The sequence below is a fragment of the Leucoraja erinacea genome, chromosome 9 (assembly GCF_028641065.1).
Source record: "Leucoraja erinacea ecotype New England chromosome 9, Leri_hhj_1, whole genome shotgun sequence".
NCBI classification, from domain to species: domain Eukaryota; kingdom Metazoa; phylum Chordata; class Chondrichthyes; order Rajiformes; family Rajidae; genus Leucoraja; species Leucoraja erinaceus.
Window position 1 is genome coordinate 65,823,942 of NC_073385.1, and position 25,489 is coordinate 65,849,430.

At 43.1% G+C, this 25,489-nt stretch overlaps 1 protein-coding gene across 4 annotated transcripts in view; it reads right to left on the reverse strand.

Annotated features, from left to right (window-relative positions):
* ino80 (INO80 complex ATPase subunit) overlaps positions 1 to 25,489 on the reverse strand; it is a 170,710-nt gene that overhangs the window by 137,916 nt on the left and 7,305 nt on the right. For all 4 annotated transcript variants that reach the window (XM_055641071.1, XM_055641070.1, XM_055641069.1 and 1 more), the window contains exon 2: positions 2,436 to 2,622. In XM_055641071.1, coding sequence (XP_055497046.1) covers positions 2,436 to 2,578 — 143 coding nt within the window. In that variant the 5' untranslated portion in view covers positions 2,579 to 2,622. The remainder of the gene's footprint in view (positions 1 to 2,435; positions 2,623 to 25,489) is intronic.

The window sequence follows — 25,489 nt, forward strand, 5'->3', positions numbered from 1 at the left end:
CAACACTAAGAACAATTGGCACCCTATCATGTCCTATCCTAAGGTCTTGAAATTTCTCCCTGTTCATATCATCAATCTCAATCATTTTATACAGAGATCAGTGAAACATAAAGATGTTGATGGAAATTTTTTATTTGAACCACTCAAATGCAAATCCTCATCGCTTTACTCAGACAGGTTCTCATGGAATTGAAGCTTCAGAAATGAGATGGCATGATGAGAATTCAAATTCCTCGCCTCAAGAGTTCAACAGGCATGAACCAGAAATCCAAGTCCACCACACAAAAAGAGCTTGACGACTTTCGGGCCAGATTGAATTTTTGCAGAGGTATGACTTGCCATTGCTTTTAAACTCAGGCATGACTGACATGATCGATAAATCCCAACTAGCGGTAGAAACATTCACCGCAGAAATGAGTGAAATTATTGGAACTCCAGAAGGCTTGAGCAGTAAATATGGTGGAGGAATCTGAGTGCAAAATTGAATGCTGGAACCAAGTGCCAGGAAAGGGGTCTCCTGCATACAAACGCCAGTGAATACATTTCAGTTTTCAGCATAATCTTCGTTTGTGAATCGCATTATTCCATGAAGAAGTTCATAAGCTTAAAACATTAATACTTATCTCAAATCTCCAGAAAAAAACATATAGTCGAAGTAAAAAATAAAAAATTTAAATTAAAAAAATAAATAAAATCATCCCCCCCACAATGATTGCAACTGTGGGGGAAGGCACAATGTCCAGTCCCCATCTCCAGTTCTCCCAAAGTCAGGCCTATTGAGGCCACCACTATTGCCTCTACGGAGGCCCGATGTTCCTGGCCGTTCTGGCCGGGTGGTGTTGCCCCGGCGTCGGGAGAGTCCTGTCAGTGGCTGGGCCACCTGGAACAGCCGCTCCGTAACTGGGGACCCAGGCACCCGATGTTAGAGTCGGCGCCGCCCGCTCCGCTCCGCAGACCCGCAGGTGTTGAACACGGCGGTAATAGCTCACTGGAGCTCCAGCGCGTCGACCCAGGCAAGGCATCGCCCGCTCCGCTCCGCAATAGCGCTCCAGCGATGTGCCGCCACCGAAGCCGAGGTGCTGGGCGGTCCCCGACAGGAAACGGTGCTGCACGCCCGCTGGTAGGCCACGAGGACGGGTCGACGGGGCAGCCCGGAGAAAAAGCTGCCTCACCAACCAGGTAGGGACCTAGAAATATTATTACCCCCACCCCCCACATTAAAAAGTAATTTCTCCCACAGACAAGGCACAGAACACACTAAAACTTCCAAAAAAAAGTGAATTCAACAGACGGCTGCTGGTTAGCAGCCGTTCCCCAAGATGGCTCCTCCTCTGATCTAGGCAACGAGACCTGGGTGTGCTTGTACATCAGTCACAGAAAGTAAGCATGCAGGTAGAGCAGGTAGTGAAGAAAGCTATCTTGGCCTTCATTGCTAGAGGATTTGAGTTTAGGAGCAAGGAGGTCCTACTGCAGTTATACAGGGCCCTGGTGAGACCGTATTGTGTGCAATTATGGTCTCCTAATTTGAGGAAGGAGATTATTGCTATTGAGGGAGTGCAGAGTAGGTTCACCAGGTTAATTCCCAGGATGGCAGGACTGGCATATGATGAAAGAAAGGGTCGACTGGCCTTGTATTCACTGGAATTTAGAAGGATGAGAGGGCATCTTATAGAAACATATAACATTCTTAAAGGATTGGACAGGCTAGATGCAGGAAAATTGTTCCCCATGTTGGGGGAATCCAGAACCAGGGGGTCACAGTTTAAGAATAAGAGGTAGGCCAATTAGGACTGAGATGAGGAAAAAAAAATTGCACCCAGAGAGTTGTGAATCTTTGAAGGCAATGGAAGCCAATTCACTGGATGTTTTTAAGAAAGTGGTAGATTTAGCTCTTGGGGCTAAAGGAATTGAGGATATGGGGAAAAAGCAGGAACTGGCTACTGATTTTAGATGATCAGCCATGATCATATTGAATGGCGGTGCTGGTTCGAAGGGCTGAATGGCCTACTCCTGTACCTGTTTCTATCACAATTTAATTTATGGCGGCACACGAGTGCAGAGGTAGACCTCACGGCGCTGGAGGCCCAGGTTCAATCCTGAACACGGGTGCTGTCTGTGGGGAGTTTGCACATTGTTCCTGTGTTGCCATGGATTTTCTGTGGGTGCTCTTGTTCCACCCAAATCCCAAAGACATTCAGGTTTGTAGGTTAATTGGCTTCTGTAAATTGTGAGATAACAGTGAACTAATGTGAATGGGTGATCGATGGTCGGCGTGGACTAGGTGGGCCAAAGGGCCTGTTTACACACTCTATCTCTAAATATAAACATAATTATAATTTACACCTTTAAAAGACTGTAGGTAAATTATTCTCATCAGTAACATACAAATCAAAACAACATTGTATCAAACTATGCTTAATGAATGGAAAGCATACCTGGAGATAGATCTATTGAAAGCACTTGCAGCCTGGCGCAGGAAAGGGTCAAGTCGTAGTGCACGTTCCAGGTACTGCAGATGTAGGGGCTTTGCCAGCTCTGCACCACACCCATTCTCACTTTGAAGTAGGTCTGCTGCCATAGAAAGGTCCTCTCATGTGGGAGAAACCAGGCCTTATGTTGGTTCTGTGGACAATAATCAAAGTTTCAGAAGACTAAAATTACATTATTACAAATGCAACTCTTCAGCAACAAAAATTAAGGAAAAATTCTAAACTTGCACCAAAGTCTCCATGATTCAGAAAAACCTTCATAATCATCATCACCCAGACACCCTCACAACATGCAGTTATCAGTATAATAGTGACTCAAATCTTTTTTGCCACGCCCACTAACACAGCAACATCCAACAGCAGGGGTGGAAGATTGCAACCTTCACTGTTCCGACTAATGCAATCAACTTGACGCGCACAAACGGAAGATCAAATAGAACAAGTTGTCCAACAACTTTAGGCTGTGCACGCACACGAAAGAAGATCCAACAGCAGAATTCCCATATCCTAACCTCAATTTCTCGCCATATAAGGGGGTAAAATAACAATTGGGAGAGAAAGTAAATATAAACAGGAAGGCAATTTATTTGACAGCATCATTTAGCTACACATCAAACTAGCCAAGTAGCAATATCTAATCTACATACTATTCTTATATTCCATCCAGTGCATGCCAGAAAAATCCCATCAGTCCTGTTTAACCTGCCTACACCCATTTATCATTTTCTCCCTCGCATGTACATTAGCTGCCCCCATGCCAGGGGCAACTTATCATCACCAATTATCCTCCCGACCAGCGTGTCTCGGGAAATGGAAGGAAACAGAGGAATCCAGAGTGGGATCCAACCATTTTACAGGAAGAACAACCTAGATCAATCTCCAAGGCCTCATCATATAGTCAAGGACATGGTGGGAAAGGCAGAAAATAAATAGCAGGAGCCCTGAACGAGACATACGAATCATTATTAGACACTGGTGAGATGCTGGATAAAAGTTGTGCCTCTATTCACAAAGAGTCACAAGGCACTATAGACCAGTGAGGCTAACAGCTGTGGTACATAGGTTATTGGAGAAGATTCTGCATTTGGATAGACAGAGACTGATTAGAGGTAGTCAACAGGATTTTGTATACAAGAGATCATGGCTCGCCAATTTGAATTCCATTTTTTGAAGCAATAACCAAGAAGGTTGTCATGGACAAGGTCATACGCAGCTGTACACAGTATTAGTGAGACCACATTTGGAATACTGTGTACAGTTCTGGGGTCCATACTTAAGAAAGGATGTACTAGCCCTGGAGGCAGTGCAGCGAAGGTTTACAAGATTAATTCCTGCAATGAGGGGATTGACATATGAGGAAAGGTTAAGTAGGCTGGAACTCTACTCTTTGGAGTTTAGAAGAATGAGAGGCGATCTCATTGAAACATATAAGATCGTGAGGGGCCTTGATCGGGTGGATGCACCGAGGATGTTCCCAATGATCGGGGAAACTAGAACTAGGGGACATAGTTGCAGAATAAGGGGGGGGCTCTTTTAAAACTGAGATGAGGAAGAACTTCTTCACCCAGAGGGTGGTTAATTTATGGAATTCACTGCCCCAGGGAGCAGTGGAAGCAGAAACTTTAAATATATTTAAGACTAAAATAGATGGTTTTTTAGCTGCCAAGGGGATAAGGGGCTACGGGGAGAGGGCAGGGATATGGACCTAGGTATGGTTAGTATAGTAAGACCTGAGTGATCTCCTGGACAAGTGTCGATCGCCTAGATTGGGGTCGGAGAGGAATTTCCCGGATTTTTTTCCCGAATTGGACCTGGGTTTTTATCTGGTTTTTTGCCTCCCCCAGGAGATCACGAGGTTCTTGGGGTGGAGAGGGGTGATAGCGGTATAAAGGGGAGGGTAGTGTCTTGTGTTCTGTGTCTTGTGTCTACTGTTTGTGGGTAAGTGTGTCTGTTTAGTGTTCAGCCATGAGCGAATGGCGGTGCGGGCTCGATGGACCTGGTGGTCTGCTCTCGCACCTACTTTCTATGTTTCTATAGACGTTGTTTATATGGAATTCAGCAAGGCATTCGATCAGGATCCACACTTGGTAGTTTGCTCTAAGGTTAGATCGCATGGCTTCGAGGGAGAGCTAGATGCCTGGATACAGAATTGGCCTGACAGAAGGAAGCAGAGGGAGATGGTGGAAGGTTGTTTTTCGGACTGGAGGCCTGTGACTAGTGGTGCGCCATGGGGATTGGCGTTCAGCCAATTGCTGTTTGTGGTTCATATCAATGATTTAGATGAGAATGTGCAAGGAATGAATGTCAAGTTTACAGATGACACTAAAGTAGATGGCATCGTAAACAGTGAAGTTGGTTATCAAAAATTATAGCAGGGCTTGATCAACTGGTTAGGTGGGCTGAAGGTTTTTTAATCCAGTTAAGTGCAAGTTGTTGCATGTTGGTTACCAGGCCTCAAGGGGCTCTGCTACAGGGAGTGATTGGGCAAGCTGGGACTCTATTCCTTGGAGCGCAGGAGGCTAGGGGTTGACCGTACAAGTGTATAAATTCATAAGGAGAATAGATAGGGTGAGTGCAGTCTTTTGCCGAAGAAAGGGGAATCAACAACCAAAGGACAGAATGTGTACGAAGGAACTGCAGATGCTGGTTTAAACCGAAGATAGGCACAAAAAGCTGGAGTAACTCAGCGGGACAGGCAGCATTTCTAGAGAGAAGGAATGGGAGTCGAGACCCTTCTTCAGACGACAGAGATTGACGGTGAGAAGGGAAAGATTTAAGGAACCCGAGGGGTAACTTTTCGGAGAAGGTGGTCGGTATATGTAATGAGCTACTAGAGGATGTAGTTGAGCCAGGTAAAATAACAACATTTTACACTTGGACAGGTACATAGATAGGAATGGTTTAGAGGGATACGGGCCAAATACAGGCCAACAGAATAGGACATTTTGGTCAGCATGGATGAGTTGGGCTGAAGACCCCGTTTCTATGCTCTACGACAGACTGCACTGGACAGCAAAGGATGTCAGGACTGAACCCGTCACCAAAGTTGTACGGCTGCAGCTCTTTTAACTGCATCACTGTGCTGCCTAATTGTTATGAGCTCCTTCAAACCAAGCACTGTCAAAAGCATCGGAATATCATGACATAAAAGCATTTTGAAACCAATGAGATACAGTGGCTTGCAAAAGTTTTCATACCCCTTGAACTTTTCCACATTTTGTCACGTTACAACCACAAACGTAAATGTATTTTATTGGGATTTCATGTGATAGACCAACACAAAGTGGTGCATAATTGTGAAGTGGAAGGAAAATTATACATGGCTTTCAAATTTTTTTACAAATAAAAAACTGAAAAGTGTGGCGTGCAAAAGTATTCAGCCCCTTTTACTCTGATACCCCTAAATAAAATCCAGTGCAACCAATTGCCTTCAGAAGTCACCTAATTAGTAAATAGAGTCCACTTGTGTGTAATCTAATCTCAGTATAAATACAGCTGTTCTGTGAAGGCCTCAGAGGTTTGTTAGAGAACATTAGTGAACAAACAGCATCATGAAGCCCAAGGAACACACCAGACAGGTCACGGATAAAGTTGTGGAGAAGTTTAAAGCAGGGTTAGGTTATAAAAAAATATCCCAAGCTTTGAACATCTCATGGAGCATTGTTCAATCCATCATCCGAAAATGGAAAGAGTATGGCACAACTGCAAACCTACCAAGACATGGCCGTCCACCTAAACTGACAGGCCAGGCAAGGAGAGCATTGATCAGAGAAGCAGCCAAGAGGCCCATGGTAACTCTGGAGGAGCTGCGGAGATCCACAGCTCAGGTGGGAGAATCTGTCCACAGGACAACTATTAGTCGTGCACTCCACAAATCGGGCCTTTATGGAAGAGTGGCAAGAAGAAAGCCATTGTTGAAAAAAAGCCATAAGAAGTCCCGTTTGCAGTTTGCCACAAGCCATGTGGGGGACACAGCAAACATGTGGAGGAAGGTGCTCTGGTCAGATGAGACCAAAATTGAAGTTTTTGGCCTAAATGCAAAACGCTGTGTGGCAGAAAACTAACACTGCACATCACCCTGAACACACCATCCCCACTGTGAAACATGGTGGTGGCAGCATCATGCTGTGGGGATGCTTTTCTTCAGCAGGGACAGGGAAGCTGGTCAGAGTTGATGGGAAGATGGATGGAGCCAAATACAGGGCAATCTTGGAAGAAAACCTGTTAGAGTCTGCAAAAGACTTGAGACTGGGGCGGAGGTTCACCTTCCAGCAGGACAACGACCTTAAACATACAGCCAGAGCTACAATGGAATAGTTTAGATCAAAGCATATTCATGTGTTAGAATGACCCAGTCAAAGTCCAGACCTAAATCCAATTGAGAATCTCTGGCAAGACTGCTGTTCACAGACGCTCTCCATCCAATCTGAATGAGCTTGAGCTATTTTGCAAAGAAGAATGGGCTAAAATTTCAGTCTCTTGATGTGCAAAGCTGGTAGAGACATACCCCAAAAGACTTGCAGCTGTAATTGCAGCAAAAGGTGGTTCTACAAAGTATTGACTCAGGGGGGCTGAATACGTTTGCACGCCACACTTTTCGGTTTTTTATTTGTAAAAAAATTTGAAAACCATGTATCATTTTCCTTCCACTTCACAATTATGCACCACTTTGTGTTGGTCTATCACATAAAATCCCAATAAAATACATTTACGTGTGTGGTTGTAACGTGACAAAATGTGGAAAAGTTCAAGGGGTATGAAAACTTTTGCAAGCCACTGTATATACGATATAAATCCACCCTTGGTTCTGCGCCTTGCAATTCTACACGTTTTGCCAGACTAACAGAGGTCACTTGATGGAGTGCCATAAACTTAAAACAAATATAGAATGTAAATTAAAATGTGAGTGAAATGAGTGATGAGAGACATTAGCACAGGTTTATATGAAACAAATTTATTTGAACAATAAATATTGCAGTAGTACCACTAATCCAAAGTGGCAACTTTTAGAATTTTACAGGAATTGAAGAGCTAATAAGAAGTTGAAGGCACTGTATTATTGGATGCAGCCTTACTACTTCGACACACATTTTTATGCTTGGTTTTTAAACATTTCATCCAAGCAAAGTTGTTTTACGTGCTTTTCACACAGCAAACGAAAAGTCATCAGCTCTTGTTCCGTCATGAAGGTACGTCACTCTAGCCCACAGATTAATTCACCCATCAACTTTCTTCATTAAACTTACTTGCTATACCCATGGCAGCAGATCCCGTACAACGCTATGCATACTCAAGCAACTCATGAAAAACCTCTCTCCTTACACGCATTCAACCATGTGAAGGCATTGTCAAAGCAGGCCACAAATTATGCCAGCATTTCTTTAGAGTTGACGCTTGCACCTTCTTGCAGACACTAGCAAAGCACATCTTTCATGTTAAACTCTTTAATAAATGTCAGGCTCGCCAAAATTTACCACATTTAACATGCGTTTCATGAAACATTCTTGATCTTGGGGTTGGATAAGGGATGTACACTTTGGTGCCAAATACACCGTATGAATATTTCTCTTGCATAGGAGTTCAGTTCTGGGGTGAAATGAACAGATATCAATGATAATAATTTTGCAATCTTCTGGTAGGCCTCCAGATGCAGTGTGCTCGGGCATCAGGCACAAATAAACTTTTCAATCCATCCCAAGGTGATCTTGGTGGTAATCCAGCCAGTTTTATTTGCACGATATGTTACGGAGTAAATTTAATTGCCTTTCAAACCCGAGGCCATTTGTGTATCTGCTGCATTTAAGCACCTTAGAATGGTAACTCAATCCTTGGATCATTTGAATCCTTTGGGTTCTACCACCAACAACTGTAGATGTAAACAAATAACTCTTTCACGTCAGAGGGACGCATCCTAATAGAGTGCACGCTACACGCAATGGCATCTGCGGCCGCCCGGAGAATTTCAACTCAGCTCTTACAATTTTGGTTGGATTAAAGGAGGCCAGACCACTGGTGCAAATTAACACCAAAACTCATCGTTGTGGCGGCTCCTAAGGGTCGTGCCATTATACTGCCGAACCCCTCGGCACAGGAGTGGTGCAGTCCGGAGGCAGCCCTCAGCCGGAGGGTTTAAAAGGCAGGGCTTGGGTGCCATCTTCCTCTGGTTTCGTCTTCCATTTAACCGGGAGGAATACAATAAAGGTGCTTCTCAAACACTGGACTTCGTGCCTCCTTTTGAGACCCACGCACCACATCGTGAAAATATAAAGCATCTAAGCCAGGACTCCAGTTAAAGCAGCAAAACTGGACAGAACATTTTCGTGGGATTTGTTTCAAGTGGTGAAGGATCACAAGGCTTCAAGGATCACTCTAAATCCCTCGAGACATTTTCTCAAGGAATTATTGACACTGCTTTCACAGTGTGGAGCATTGCATACTTTTATTACATGTATTGAAGCTCCTATAGATATTATGCATGCATTTTGCATAACTGACACCTACAATTTTAGTGTGTTATGAATTTCAGGCTCCAATTAACATTATAGCCCTTAGACCAAAACAGGAAACACCCAGACAGAATTCACTGCACTTCAAGCAATGACTTTATCATGTTAATTTATTTGATTAGATATAATATGAAGCCTTATGAAGTAATACGGATACGAAACTGAAGCTTTGTCTATTTCAACGGGTCAAATTTAATGCAAATTAAACACTTCCTCAAATGGACAGCGGTGACAGTTTGAATCACGTGTCAAGCCCTTCAATGGTCCTTGAAACTTGTATCCACAACTTTTAGATTTAGGTTACAGTGCCAGCGGGCAAGAGATTAGCAAGAATTCTGATGCAATCGTTTTTTGTAACTGGATAGTGTTTGTTTTTTGATTATGACGTTCTTGAAAAATTATTGCTTATTTGCTTATCCAAATAGACAACCCTCATTATAACAGACCATTTGAGGGAGGGGGGGGTGAAATGGTGTCTGTTATTGCCGATTGTACACTATGGGTTTTTCCCCCATTGACATCACTGCCCAGGTGCCAAGCTAGAAGCCCATAACTGGAGCCCCTGCTGCCGTTTCCTGTATTCAGAGATTATGAGTAAAATGAGAGGACTGGGTGTCTGGTAGAGGTGTGGTGGGTAGAGGAAACTCTGTACTGCTCCAAGTGAAACTCCTTCGAATGGCCCCCGAAGTTCAGGGTGAAGGGACATCGACTTTAAATGTTTGCTCCATTTCTGCTTCCAAAGAAGTTGCCTAACCTCCTGAGCGTACAAAGTTCATTTTAACAGCTAAAATATATATTTGTAACTGCAACCTAAAAATAAAGGCCATTTTTTAGGCGACTATGCTATCGCCACATGGTCACCCGGGTGGCGCTTGTATGGTCGTGGGTAGTCTCCTCAGTCACCCAAAGAATTGCAGCATTTTTCTGGTCGTCGCTGGATTTTAAAATCTTCAAATGATTTCGGCAACAGTTGGCTTGACGCGTAGCTTGACTTCTCCTGAGCTGGGTGCTGTCGTAGGTTGTCTCCAGGATGGCTTAGGTTGTCATAGGTGGACGTCCTAATGGGTCGCCGGTTGTCGGTAGCTTGCCGTCGACTAGGTGGTAGGTTGTTGTAGACATTGTCGTAGGGGGTTTCAGTAGCCAGTTTTACGTTGATTTGCCACGACTAAGACAGTCACCGGGAAAAAATCGCCTTAGAGGGACAGGCCCATTACGTTGTTTAATAAAGTATTATTGCACAAGTGTTGATTGAAGCAATTGCATGTCAATGTCTATAGCCTCCCACAGTGTAACTAATAGAGACAACGATGTCTGATTACTATGGGTACGCTCCATTCGCTATAACCAAAATCCATTATAAAGGAAGAGGTCCATGATAACTAGGGTAGACTGTATTTCAGAATGAAGCAAGCTGCGCAGTGTATCTACTTTGTAAATCAAACATACTTTGGCACTTCCACTGGTAAAAGGGACCCTTTGAACTCGGGCTGTGTATATTTAAACAATTGACTTACCATCCCATGGCCACAAGACAACAACCTCTCCATCAACGTCATCAAGAAAAAGGAGCTAGTTATTAACTTTAAGAAATGTGGTGGGTTAAAAATCAACATTAATTATGCCGAAGGTAGACACAATAAGCTGGAGTAACTCAGCGGGACAGGCAGCATCTCTGGAGAGAAAGAATGGGTGACTTTTTGGGTCGAGACCCTTCTTCAGACCAGCATCTGCAGTTCTTTCCTGCACATTAATTATGCCGAAATGGAAATGGTTGAGTGGTTTGAGTTCCATGGTGTACATATTACCAACAATCTGTCCTGGATCAACTACTTGAAGCTGCAGCCAATAGAGCAACCAATTACTCTACTTCCTCAAGAGATTAAGTCGCCAATAACTCTTACAAACTTCTACAGATGCACCGTTGAAACTTACTATCTGGTTGTCTCAGTTTGACTTGGGAACAACTTGGGTGGCATGGTGACATAGTTGTAAAGTTGCTGCCTTACAGCGGCAGAGACCCGGGTCCAATCCTGACTACGGGTGCTGACTGTACGGAGATTTTTCTTCGGGATCTCCGGTTTCCACCCACACTCCAAAGACACACAGGTTTGTAGGTTAATTGGGTTGGTATAAATGTAACATTGTCCCTTGTGTGTGTAAGAGAGTGTTAATATTAGGGGGTCGATGTAGACTCGGTGGGCTAAAGGGCCTGTTTCCACACTGTATCTCAAAACTAAACTAACTCTTCTCAAGTCTGCAAGCAATTGCAGAGAATTATAGATGTAGTGCAGTCCATCAAGCGTACCAGAGTCCCACTCCCCTCTGACAGAAGATAAGGCTCGAAAAAAAATACCACCAGATTCTGAAAAAGGCTTCTTTCCCCCCTGTCGTCAGACTTCTAAATGGTCCTGCGGGAAACCTAGCGTGTAATCCCGATCTTCCAACCAACCTGTTCTCTGGAACCGTCATGCTACAATACATTGCACTCTGGTATTTATTTTTTTGCTTGACCTGTTGTGCTTGTATTCATGTATAGTATTGACCTGTGTATGGCTTGTATTCATGTATAGTATTATCTGATTTAATTAAGACAGCACACAACCAAAAGCCTTTCATTGTATATCAATGCACGTGACAATAATAAACCAATACATTCAAATAGAGTTTATTTACAGATATTATCCATTAGTTTTGCATAACTGACAGCAAAAGTAGTATAAACCAATTGTTCCACAAAAGCCCACACATTTGGGTTTGCAAGTTGGTGATGGGAGTGGGCTTTTGTGGAACATTGGTTTATACTACTTTTGGCTAAGTCAGTTATGCAAAACTACTTTCAGAAATATTGTCAATAAATTGTAATTCCGACTACACCAAATGCACAAGAGAGCACATAGGGAACTGGCATCTCAACGCACACTCTACACCTCCAGCTTGACTTGAACACAGCTGTCCATTGGGTGTATTCGTCGTGGCTATCCCTCGAGGTTGAGGTCTACGTTCTGTTGCCTGTGCGTGCGTTTGTTTAACATGTACTTGATGTCGCACTCCAAGAAGCACACGGTCCTTCACAAATCAATCAACTTATTCTAATGGCAAGGGAACCAAGACGATTGGAGCTGATAGATCTGTTCATCCGCCTTCACAGCCGTTGAGTTCAAGATAACGTCGTCCGCCTGGTCCACCGTTGAGGTCTTGTAGGTTGGATCTTGTAGGTATGTATTAAACATAGCGAAGAAGCAAATGAATAGTTCCAGACAGTGTGATTCATTGATATATTAATTGTCCAAATGCTGCCACCCTCAGCGAAGAGATGATGTTCAGAAAGGAAAGCCGGTGATGTTCAGAAAGAAAACTGAAGACTTTCAAGGCTTCCAAACGGCTCAAAACATTCAGTAACGAGTCTGCCTCTCTCATGTCAGTGTGCAAAATAATCTATGCCACAGCAAACAACTGCAACTTTCATTCAGTTGCATTCAATTGATAACTGTCATTTAGATTGAACAAAAATTGAGCGATTGATTTTCCTTTCTTCCTTTTTTTTCTTTTCTTTCTAGGGTCTTATTTATTTTCTTTGCTTCCTTCTCTAATTCCTTCCCTAAGGGGTTCTCTTCTCCCAACACTTTCCTGCACCTTCACAATTCTTGCTTACTTTCCTTACTTCTTTTATTTCTATCTTTTTTAAAGCTCAAAAAATGAAGTGGTACAACATAATGTATTAAGATATATGCGATGTATTAATGTGAATGACTGTACTGCTAATAAAAATAAAATAAAAAATAAAATTTAAAAAAATAGATTGAACAAAAATCTGACCGGAAAAAAGAAGATTCAAATTAAAGAATGTTATCTGAAAATGGTGACCAATTAATTCAATGTTTCAGATCTTAACTCCTCTGCTGAAGCAAAAAAATACATTTCACCTATAACAGATGATGACAAGGTGTCTACAGATGATGGTCCTTCCAGTATGAACCTTGTGATTAGGTATCAGTTCTTGTCTATACCTGCTGGTAGACTTCTCAAAATGTTGAAGTACACCACGCTTGTGCAAGAGCAAGGTCTAAAGATCAAAAAGCAGTCTGCTTCCTCTGTAAAATTATAACTGCCAATAGGTATTCTGCAATTGTTTGCACAAAGCACCATTGGCAATACTCGCTGTATTACTTCAAACATTGCAGATTTTTGAACAGTTGGTAATTTGATAAATAAACCATTGAGCCACAAGGAACCACATTGAGAGCTCAGAAAGCTTCTTCTGAGTAAGCAAACATATTATCTCAGGTGCCAGCAGCTTTCATCATTAGAGTTAGAAAAACTTTAGTATAGACAGTGTAGGGCCTGGATTTTCCCCCAAGACTCACCATTTACCCCAACATACCTCATCTGGTTCTGAAGGGCCATTCTTACTTGTCCAATTGGTTCTGAAGCTAAGTGGCAAGGCTCTTAAATGGCAGCTTGGTCATGAGCAAGATAATCAGCTGGTTTAGTTTAGTTTAGTGATGCAGCACAATAAACAGGCCCTTCAGCCCACCGAGTCCGCACCGACCAGCGATCCCCGCACATTTACACTATCCTACACACACTACGGTCAATCTAGGGACAATTTCTTTTCACACACACCAAGCCAATTAGCCTACAAACCTGTATGTGAGGAAACCGAAGATTTTGGAGAAAACCCATGCGGTCACGGGGAGAACGTACAAACTCCGCAAAGACAGCGCCCGCAGTTGGGATCGAACCCAGATCTCCGGCATTGCAAGCTCTAACGCTGCGCCACCGTGTCGCCCCAGACGTAGAAGGCTGGAACAAATCGTGTTCATACTTCAGACCATGAAACTATCAAATAAAAACGAACACATTATACCATTTGCTTTCTTAAAAAAAGGTTGCCTCAAAAACCCAACTACACCCAAATCTTGGGGGGGGGGGTAATCATTTGGTCAGCAAATTGGGTAGGAAGGAAAAGCCTTTCAATTGTTTATGATAGGCATGAGGAGGAATAATTTGCTGAGTTATTGTGAATAACAACAGGAGCCTGAAAATAACAAGACTGATCCATATGTAGCCAACTTAGGCCCCTACATAAGCTCCCCCAAGACCTAGCAACATCCTTCTCTGCACCCTTTCCTATAACATGGTGCCCATTACTGAAAACATTACTCCAAATGCGTCCTCACCAAAGTCTTATATTACTTCAACATGCCCCCCCCCAACTTCTATACTCATTGTGCCAAAATCCTTTTTGACCACCCTATCTACCTGTAACGCCGCATTCAAGGAATTATATACCTGCACTCCTAGAGCCCTTTGTTCAACAACACTCCCAGGGCCTTTACATTCACTCATAGTTTAGGTCCTGCCCATGTTAGACGTCCCAAAATGCAACACCTCACATTTCTCTGTATTAAATTCCATCAACCATTCCTCAGTCCACCCATCAAGATCCTGCTGCAACTTTTGACAACCATCGTCACTATCTACAACACCTCCCACTTCTGTCTCATCTGCAACCTGCTAATCATGCCATGTACGTTCTCATACAAATCATTGTTATAGATGACAATCAACACTGAAACTTGAGGCACACCACCAGACTTAGCCTCCAATCCAAATTTAATATTCAATTTACCTTTGCCTCCGTAAAACTACCCATTTATATATTTGCAGCAGCTAAATATTCAACCAATATGCATGTCACAAGCCAGTCACAAGTCCTTTATCTTCACTTGCCAACCAATAACTAAACAATGTTACGGGGAGAAGGCAGGAGAATGGGGTTGAGAGGGAAACGTAGATCAGCCGTGAACAAATGATGGAGCAGACTTGATAGACTGAATGTCCTAATTCTGCATCTGTTTTATGATCTTACATGAACCTTAACAAAGGTCTTGCAGTGGTCCATATGGACAACTTTCTTGGACAATTCATAACCCAAGAACGTCAAATCCTCATTAAAAAAAGAGATAACCACAAAATCTCGCTGATTTGTTTGCCAAAGACCTGAACCACTGTGTTGAAGATTACAGTGAGTTCTCCAAACTGAATTGATGTAGCCACAAGCGACTGTAGATGCTGGAATCATGAGCAATAATCAAAGTGCTGAAGGAACTCAGCGGGTCAGGAAGCATCTATGGAGGGTAATGGACTGATGATGTTTTGGACTGCAACCGTTTTTCAAACCCAAGTTGTTTTGAGAAATATCGTCCGTCGGTTATAGAGGTGTACATCGATGTGGAGAGGATGTTTCCACTTGTGGGAGAGTCTAGGACTAGAGGTCATAGCCTCAGAATTAAAGGACGATCTTTCAGGAAGGAGATGAGGAGGACTTTCTTAAGTCAGCGGGTGGTGAATCTGTGAAATTCTTTGCCACTCATTCATAGATAGTAGCAAATAAGGCATATGGGGTGTTTGCCTTCATGGGTCGCGGCATTAAGTATTAGAGCCAAAAAGTCGTGATGCGGCTCTAAAAGACTTGTGGTTCGGCTACATTTGGAATATTACGTGCTTTACTGGTCGCCTCATTACATGAAGGATGGGGAGAGTTTGCTCATTACGAGAAAGATGTGGAGGCTTTGGAGAGGGTACCAAAGATGTTTACTGGAGTGATGTTTGGATTAGAGGGTATGAGCTATAAGGAGAAGTTGGACAATCCTGGATTCTTTTCTCTGGAGCGTTGGTAGCTGAGGGGAGAGCTCATAGAAGTATATAAAATTACGAGAGGCATTAAAAGGTACATAGTCAGAACCTTTTGGCCAGAGTGGAAATGTCAAAGACCAGAGGGCATACATTTAGGTGAGAGGGGCAAGGTTTGAAGAAAATGAACACGGCTTTTACTCACGAATGGACAAGACATTGCCAAGGATGGTGGTAAGATAGCTACAATAGTGGCATTTAAGAGGTTCTTAAGTAGTCACGTGTGTGCAGGCCTATTGAGGGATGTGGACCACATGTCGGCAGAGGAGATGAGTTTAATTTGGCATCACATTCGGCAAGGATATTGTGCGAGCTCAAGGGCCGGTTCCTATACGAGTTCACCAATCTTATCGAACCTCTTCTCCCACCTTGAGTACTTGTGCATTCCGACTTCCTTTACCCACACATTGATAAATAACATTGCAGTTCATCATATAGTGCGGCAAAGTAGCAAGAGGTAAGAATCAAAGACCATTGGCAGATTGACATCTGGTCTACATTTGTAAGAGTGAGAGAACAATTGTTACCAATCTCGTTCCTTGCAGCTCTCTCTCTCTCTCAGACCACTTCTCACTTCCTCTCTTTTCATTCTTTCTTCCCCATCACCACCTATCCCCAAACACCATGAATGTACCTGCCACCTGGAAGGCTCCCTAGCAGTTGGAGTCAGAGCTATGTCAGCACCATTTGCAGTCCGTTAGACAAATAAAGAATTCACCAGAAAAGTGAAATCTCCACAGTTCGAAAGAAGACGCGTAAAGCCGATGGATATTGAACATTTTAGTATACAACATAAACTCGATAAAATAAATAAAATACAATAGTAAACTAGCAAAAAAACATATAAACATTTGTTGCTTTCAAAAATAAGTCGTTTCAAGTAGAATCTTGCAGCCTCAGTAAACAAACTCCTATTCAGGACTGGAGTACTTAGAAATCATGATACCATAGGCCAAAAATCGGCATGGTTTTGTGAAAGGGAGATCTTGGCTGACAAGTCTGCTGGAATTCTTTGAAGAAGCAAATAGCAGGACACACAAATGAGAGTAGTGGATGTTGTTTACTTAGATTTTCAAAAAGCCTTTGATAAGGTGCCAAAGGTAAGGCTGCAAAAGAACATGAGAGATCATGGTATCAAAGGGCAGATACTAGCATTAATAGCAGGTTGGCTGGATGGCAGAAGGCAAAGGGTAGCAATAAAGGGGGCTTTTTCTGGTCGGCTGCCAGTGACTAGCGGAGTACCACAGGGGTCAGTTCTGGAGCCGGTACTATTCACGTTGTATACAAATGATTTGGATGAGGTGATTGAAGGCTTTGTGGACAAGTTTGCAGATTATATGAAAATAGGTGGAGGGCCAGGTACTGTAGAGAAAGCAGGAATTCTGCAGAAGGACTTGGAAAGGTTGGGAGAGTGGGCAGAGAAGTGTCAGGTGGATAATAGTGTAGCAAAGTGTAGAGTCCTGTATTTTGGTAATATGAATAAAGGAGTAGACTGTTTTCTCAATGGGGAGATAACGCAGAAATCAGAGGTGCAAAAGGACTTGGGAATGCTGGTGCAAGGTTCCCAAAAAATTAATTTGCAAGTCAAATCGGTGGCAAGGAAGGCAAATGCAATGCTAGCATTTATTTCAAGAGACTAAGAATACAAAAACAAGGATGAAATACTGAGGCTCGAGAAAGCGCTGGTCAGGCCACACTTGGGAGTATTGTGAATCATTTTAGGCCCCATATCTGAGGAAGGATGTGCAGGCTCTGGAGAGGGGCCAGAGGAGGTTTACAAGAATGATCTCAGGAATTAGTGGGTTAACATGTAATGAGCGTTTGACGGTCCTGGGATTGTACTCACTGGCGTTTAAAAGCTTGAGGGGGGAACTCATTGAAATGTACCAAATAGTGAAAGGCTTGGATAGGGTGGATGTGGAGAGGATGTTTCCACCAGTGGCAGAGTCTAGGACTAGAGGTCATAGCTTCAGAATTAAAGGACGCATCTTTGGGAAGAAGATGAGGAGTTTCTTTAGTCAGAGGGTGGTGAATCTGTGGAATTCTTTGCCACAGAAGGTTGTGGAAGTCAAGACAATGGATATTTTTAAGGCAAAGATAGATTCTTGATTAGTACAGGTGCCAGGGGTTATGGGGAGAAAGCAGGAGAATGAGGTTCGGAGAGATAGATCAGCCACGATTGAATGGCCTAATTCAGCTCCTATCACATGACTTTATCATTAATGACTTTATGACTGTTCAGATTTGATACCTGCTCAATAATTAGCTGCCAGTTTGAACACGATTAGCCTCAACGTCTCTGGATTACAAAGTAAATGGAAATGTTGACCTGCCCTTTGACCTATTTACTATCACCCACTGAAATTATCCTAATTTATGCACCAGGTTTGAATGTTCTTACACCCTGCAAATAACAACACCAACTCATTCTGATGCACCCTCACAAACTATGTCCTCGAAGCTGAACTCAGTGGAAGCTGGAATCTTGAGCAAAAGACAAATTGCTGGAGAAAATCAGCAGGTCAGGCAGTGTCTGTGGAGGAAAATGGACAGACCTTGTTTCAGATTGATGAAATAAAGAGGAGATTGCTGGTGGAGAGAGACATGATAAAGGGATATGGCAAGAGAGATAGATGGATCCAGGTATGGATGTGCAGGGATGGATGGTTGGGCAAGAGAATGGTGGAGATAGTAATCCAATAAGAAAGCAAGATAGGGAGTGATTACTTGTTTAAGAAAGAACTGCAGATGCTGGAAAAATCGAAGGACTGCAGTGTGCAGAGAGATGGTGGGTAGATAGAAACATGGTGGTGGGAGTGGGAAGAAGAAAAATGGTGAAACCCTGAAAAGGGAGCAGTGGGTGATCTGCAGATGGAGCAGGGAAAGGAACTTGGTCTCTGGCGGGTAGGAAGGTGGTGAGAAATGTGTGCCTGGGCGGAACTGCATAGATAAGGAGGGGTGGGGATCAGGGGAGGGGTTGTTAAGTTCATAATGCAGCATTTGTGCCAGTGGGTTGTAGGCTATTCAAACAGAATGAAGTGCTATTCTTTCATTTCGCATGTGCCGCATTCTGGCACCAGAGGCAAAGGACGGACAGACCAACATGGGAATGGGGAAGAAAATTAAAGTGACCGACTGACAACCGGGAGCCACAACTGTCCTTGGCAGACTGAGTGCAAGAGTTCAGAGAAGTAGTCACCTAATGGCCTAACCCATGTAGAGGAAGCCATAAAATCAATGCGTCACCAAGAAATGGGAAGGAGACAATGTCAGTGGCGCGTCAGTGTCAGGTGGCATGTCAGTGCGAAAACTAGCAGAAATGCCAAGAAATATATTTTGGAAAAATGGGCAGGCCAATGGCAGATGGAGTTTATTCCGAGCAAGCACGAGGTGTTGCACACTTTGGGAGGTTGAATGCCAGAGAAAGTATACAAAACGATACTTTGGATGCAGAGGCTGGTGGGATGAAAGGCAAGGACATGGATGCCAAGTCAAACTAATCTCATCTGTTTGCACATGGTCCATATCTCTAAGTGTCTGCATATCCATGTGCCTTTCTAGAAGCTTCTGAAACGTCACTATGGGATCGGCCTCCACCACCACCCCTGGCAGCTCGTTCCAAACACCAACCACTGTGTAAAGAAACCTGCCCTGCCTATCGCCTTTAAAATCTGCCCCTTTCAATATAAATCTATGCTCCCTAGTCTTTAACAATTGCACCCTGGAAAAAAGTTCAGATTATCTACCCTATCTATGCCTCTCACAATTTTACATGCTTCCTATCAGGTCGCCCCCTCAGTCTCCTGTGCTCCATAGAAAACAATCCAACTTTGTCCAACCACTCCTTATATCTAATGTCTCGAACTCACAGTATTCTGGCAAGCCTCTCGAAAGCCTGCACATGATTCCTGTAATGAGCTGATGAGACATGCACATAACATTCCAAATTCGGCAAAACTAAATTCTTATAAAGCTGCAACATGAGTTCCTGGCTCTTATACTCAATGCCCCGACTAATGAAGACAAGCGTACCATATACCTTCTTGACCATAATCTACTTGCGTTGCCACTTTCAGGGAACCCAAGATTCCTCTGAACATCAATGCTATTAAGGGCCTGAGCATAAACTGAATACTTTCCCCTACATTCAACTTTTCAAAGAACAAAACCTCACACTTACTCGGATTAAATGCCATTTGCCATTTCTCTGCCCATTTTTGTACCTGGTCTGTATCTCAATGTATACTCTGAGATCTTGAGACAACTTTCCTCACTGTCTGCTAATCCACTAATTTTAGCATCACCTGCACTCACTAACCCAATCTCCTGTAACCTATTCTTTCCAAATGAGTGTACATCCTATCCTAAAGAATCCTCTCCAATGGCTTTCCAACCACTAATATGAAGCTCACAGGCCTATCATTTCCTGGATTATCCCCACTTCCATTCTTAAACAGACTAACATGATGGTTTCTCTCCAGTTTTCAGGTAAGGCTAGAGAAGATACAAATATCTTCATCGAGGCCCATGCAATCTCCTCTCTTGCCTCTCTCAATAATCTGGGATAGATCCCATCAAATCCTGGGGATTTATCTACCTTACTGCTCTACAAGAGCCCCAACATCACCTCCTTGATCTCAAACTGACCGAGCATATTAGTATTCCACACACTGATTTCACTATCCTCTATGTCCTTCTCATTGGTGAATACAGATGCAAATAACTAATTTAGCACCTCACCTACATCCTCCATGCACAAGTTCCCTCCTTTATCCTTGAGCTGTCCTACTTGGTTTTTCAGGAAGACATAAAGCCTTTGATTTTCTTCAATCCCGCATTGTAATGATTTAGGCATGTTAAATTTGTATTTTACTCTGCATTTGCTGCATTTCAATTACGTCAAAATTCATTTGAGATTTTAACCCAAGAACTCTTGCATATTTTGAAATAAACTCTCATGAACTATATTCCCGGTCTAGAGATGCTCAGAAAAACAGAACAAGATATTTAAAATGGTTCCCACCAGGAATAAAGTTTTAAAACAGGATCAGATGCTTGATTAAATATTAAGGAACATGCATACCTGCCACAAAATTACAAAATCCTCCCATTTCAGATAAACTAAGACCCATCGAAGCAGATTCAAAGTGAACAGCTTTGGTAGGGAAACTAATTGTTGTGGCAATACTAGTTCATCTGTTGTTGAACTACCCTTGAAAGAATGAAAATCCTGTTCAATATACATTAAACAGCATTTTGCAGATATTAAAATTGAAGATTACCACAAATTCTGGGCTGGTGCATCCAGCAGTATTATATTTACATAACATATCCACTAAAAAATACCATTCACATTTCATTAACGTATTAAAACTGGGAGAAAAAACTATGCTGATTACTACAGTTTCAACATAAGTCTATGCCGATACAACCAAGATGTCCTCATGTAATCTTCAGTTAAGTATAACATTGAAGCTACGTCCACTATCTTCAGCTCACATAAATGACACACAAGACATTTATCAAAGTTTTACAGTTCCAACATTAATTTCTACTACACTCCTGAGCAATGTTAGTCTGATAACTTTGTACTATGGACCTTAACTTGAACTCCTCAGCTCTGCCCAACCCAAATCGCCTTTCCACCCGTCTCAACCTCTCGGGTTCAAGTCCATACTGAGGTCATATGCAAAGCAATCCTTCTGCTCTTCTTTGCAGACAGCTTAAAACCAGTAGTCCCACATGTCTTGTAAACAGGACCCTGGGATGTAACCTTAAGAATCATTTTATATTAAGCCAATAAACAATAGACAATAGGTGCAGGAGTAGGCCATTCGACCCTTTGAGCCAGCACCACCATTCAATGTGATCATGGCTGACCATCCACAATAGTTTAAAATTATATATTTTCATTAAACAGCAGTGAAATTGTGAAAAAAATACTGACTACACAGTACACTTGAAGTGTCCTATGCTATAATATAGAATATACTGCAGCCAATTTCCATACAACTACTTCCCACAAACTAGGCAATTCAATTTATTTATAGGTTTAGGAAAAAGCAATGGTGAGACCCAGAGAAAAACTCCTATGCTCTATGAAATAGTCCACACAAACGTCTGCATCATTCCAAGAGGTAAGGTGGAGCTGTGATGCCATGCAGCAAACCATGGTGCCATATGTATCTTCCAGCAGCAGGCCTGACTCGCCTGTCATACCCATGAGGCAAACCGCCGAGCCCTTCCCCGCACATCGCCGAGGCCCAAGGAGAGGTGCCAAGGAGCAAAAGTGTTTTATTATCTAACGTCCCTAAACTGAACAATTAAATTCTTAATTGCAGCAGCACAACATATGTAAATATAGTACTCTGTAAGACTCATATTAAACAAAAAAAAATATCCATATATATTTTTTAAAGACAAATAAACAAAAAGAGTCCAAAGACAAAAATAGTGCCCCCAGGTCTATATAGTTCAGAGCCTATTTGGAGGTTGTCGTGTTTAATATCCTGATGATTATTGGAAAGAAGCTGCTCCTGAACCTCAAAGTCACAGTTTTCAGGCCCCCCCCTATACCTTTTGCCCAATGGCACGAGTGAATTAAGAGCATGGCCAGGGGGCAGTGTGGGTCTCTGATGACGCTGGCTGCCTTTTTGAGGCAGCGACTCTTGTAGATCCTTTGAATGTTGGGAGTTCAATACCCATGATGGTCTGGCAGTGATCACTACTTCTTGCAATCTTCTTCGTTTCTGAGTGTTCGAGTTGTCGAACCAGGCCGTGATGCAACTTCTTAATATCTTCTCCACTGTGCAGGAAGGAACTGCATATGCGAGTTTAAACCGGAGATAAACACAAAATGCTGGAGTAACTCAGCAGGACCGGCAGCATCTTTGGAGAGAAAGAATAGATGGCGTTTCGGGGTTGAGACCCTTCTTCACTCACTACTTTGCACCTGTCGCAGTTCAAGAGAGTATTCATTTATATACCAAATCTCCTCAAACTTCTAAGGAAGTCGAGGTGTTAATGGGCTTTCTTTATGATTGCATTAATGTGCTAGGTCCAGGCCAGAACTTCAGAAATATACATGCCCAGGAATTTGAAACTTTTGAATCTCTCTACCACCGTCCCAAAGGAGACAGGATTATACATCCTCCAAATTCCACAATCAGTTCCTTGGTCTTACTGACATTGAGAGAAAGGTTGTTGTTCATAAGCTCAAGTTACAGGAGCAGAATTAGGCCATTCGGCCCATCAAGTCTACTCCACCATTCAATCATGGCTGATCTATCTTTCCCCCTCAATTCCATTCTCCTGCCTTCTCCCCATAACCCAACACCTGTACTAATCAAGAATCTGTCAATCTCCACCTTAAAAATATCCATTGACGGCTTCCACAGCCTTTTGTGGCAATGAATTCCACAGATTCACCAACCTCCGACTACAGAAATTCCATCTCATCTCCTTTCTAATTTTATATTTTAAGCCTATGCCCTCTGGTCCTAGATTCTCCTACTAGTGGAAACATCCTCTTCACATCCACCCTACCCAGGCCTTTTACACTTTCCATGTCCATCTACACTGTTGGTACCATTCAATGAGGGCCCCCCCCCTCCATCATTTCAAATTCCAACAAGTACAGGCCCAGTGGCGTCAAACGCTCATCATATGTTAACCCAATCATTCTTAGGATCATTCTCGTCAACCTCATCTGGACCCTCTCCTATGCCAGCACATCCTTCCTCAGTATGGGGCCCAAAAATGCTAGCAATACCCCAAATGTGGTTCGACCAAAGCCATTTAAAGCATCCGAATTACATCCCCATTTGTTATATTCTAGCCCTAAATATGAATGTCAACATTGCATTTGCTTTCTTTACTACTGATTCAAATTGCAAATTAACTTTATGGGAATCCAGTACCAGCCCCCCACCCCTCCCCGTGAAGAGCAACAGTCCAGCACCGACCACTGCGGAACACCGCTAGTCAGTGACGGCCAACCAGGAAAAGCCCCCTTTATTGCCACTCTGTGCCTTCTGTCATCCAACCCGTTATCCATGCTAGCATCCCTCTGATACAATGGCTTCTCATCTTCTTTAGCAGCCTCACATGTGACACCATATCGAAGGCTTTCTGAAAATCCAGGTAAATAACATCCACCGACTATCCCCTTTGTCTATCCTGCTATTTACATCCTCAAAGTATTTGTTAGGCAAGATCTCACAAAATGGCACCATTTGGTCAGTCGATCGATACTCTAACTCACTGTAATCTGTCATTTCATCGAACAACGGTGGTGTCGTCAGCAAACTTGAAGATGAAGTTGGAACTGTGTCCAGCTACATATTCGTGAGGATAGAACGAGCAGAGCAGAGGTCGGAACAGCCTTGTGGTGCTCCTGTGCTGAATGTTAACAAGGAGGAAGTGTTGATGCCAATTCGTACGGATTATTGTCTGCTGATGAGTAAGTCGAAGATCCAGTTAAAAAGGTATGAGCAGAGATTCAATTCTGAGCTTGGGTGCTGAAGAGAGCTGTGGTTGATGAAACATAACCTGACCTATGTGTTTTAATTGCCCAAGTGGTCCAGTGCAGAGTGGAAAGCCAGTGAGATCGCATCCTCTATTGACCTGTTGTGGCGGTAGGCAAATTGTAGCAGTTGGGGTGGGAGTAACCAAAATCTCCATGCATTTCATCACAACGGACGTTCATGCCACTTGTCGGTAGTCATCTTACTCTTCTTGCCCATTTAAAGCAGGTGGGAACTACACTACTCAATAATGAGAGGTCGAAGATGTCTAGGAGTGATGCTTCACTATCGATTGAGCTGCCCCAATTTCACCTTGTGGGAAGCGATGACATGCATGTCCTGCCACAGCTGCCAAAGATCCACCCCATCCTCCCGTTTAATACAAAAGCCCATTTGAGCCTTTTAAATGACTTTATCAAGGTCATATCTGGATTTCTTGTAGAGCACTGTACTGCGCCGCCAAACTTGAATGTCTGTGATCTGGTCCTCTGAAGAAAATTGAACTCCTGGGTCATCTAAGGCTTCTGGTTGGGGAACACTCGGATGGTTTTTGTGGAACGCAGGGGGGGGGGGGGGGGGGGGGTGGGCCTTTAACACACAACATTGTGAATTACAACTGCAGTGTTCCTAACTGCACAGCAAGATAGGCAGTGAAGGTAGAATTGGCACAAAGCAAACTATACAAGGCATAGCGAACATCTGAGCACAATGATCAGCACAGAAATATCTTAAAGTACTGCAGAGAACCAGGCCCTTCAGCTCACAATGTCTGTGCTGGATATAAAGCCAAGATAACCTAACCTCATCTGCCCACACACGATGCATACCCCTCCATTCCATGCATATCCATGTGTTTATGTAAAAGTTTTTAAACGCCACTATCGTATCTTGCCTCCACCACCATAACTGGCAGCGTGTTCCAGGCACCCACTAAAACGTGCCCCACACATATCCTTTCTTCTTTGCCCCAATGTCTTATATTTTCATGCTGCAAAAAGGTTCTGACTGTCTTTCCTATTTATGACTCTCATAAGAGGAATAGATCGGGAAGATGCACAATGTGTAGGAAAGAACGGCAGATGCTGGTTTGAATCGAAGGTAGACACAAAATGCTGGAGTAACTCAGCAGGCCAGGCAGCTTCTCTGGAGAGAAGGCTGCCATCTATAAACCGGTTCCCGAAAACGTACGGCTAAATCACTGTCAATCCCATGCATCTTAATCCTCTGGATGAACCTACCATGGGGGACTTAATCAAATGCCTTATTAAAATCA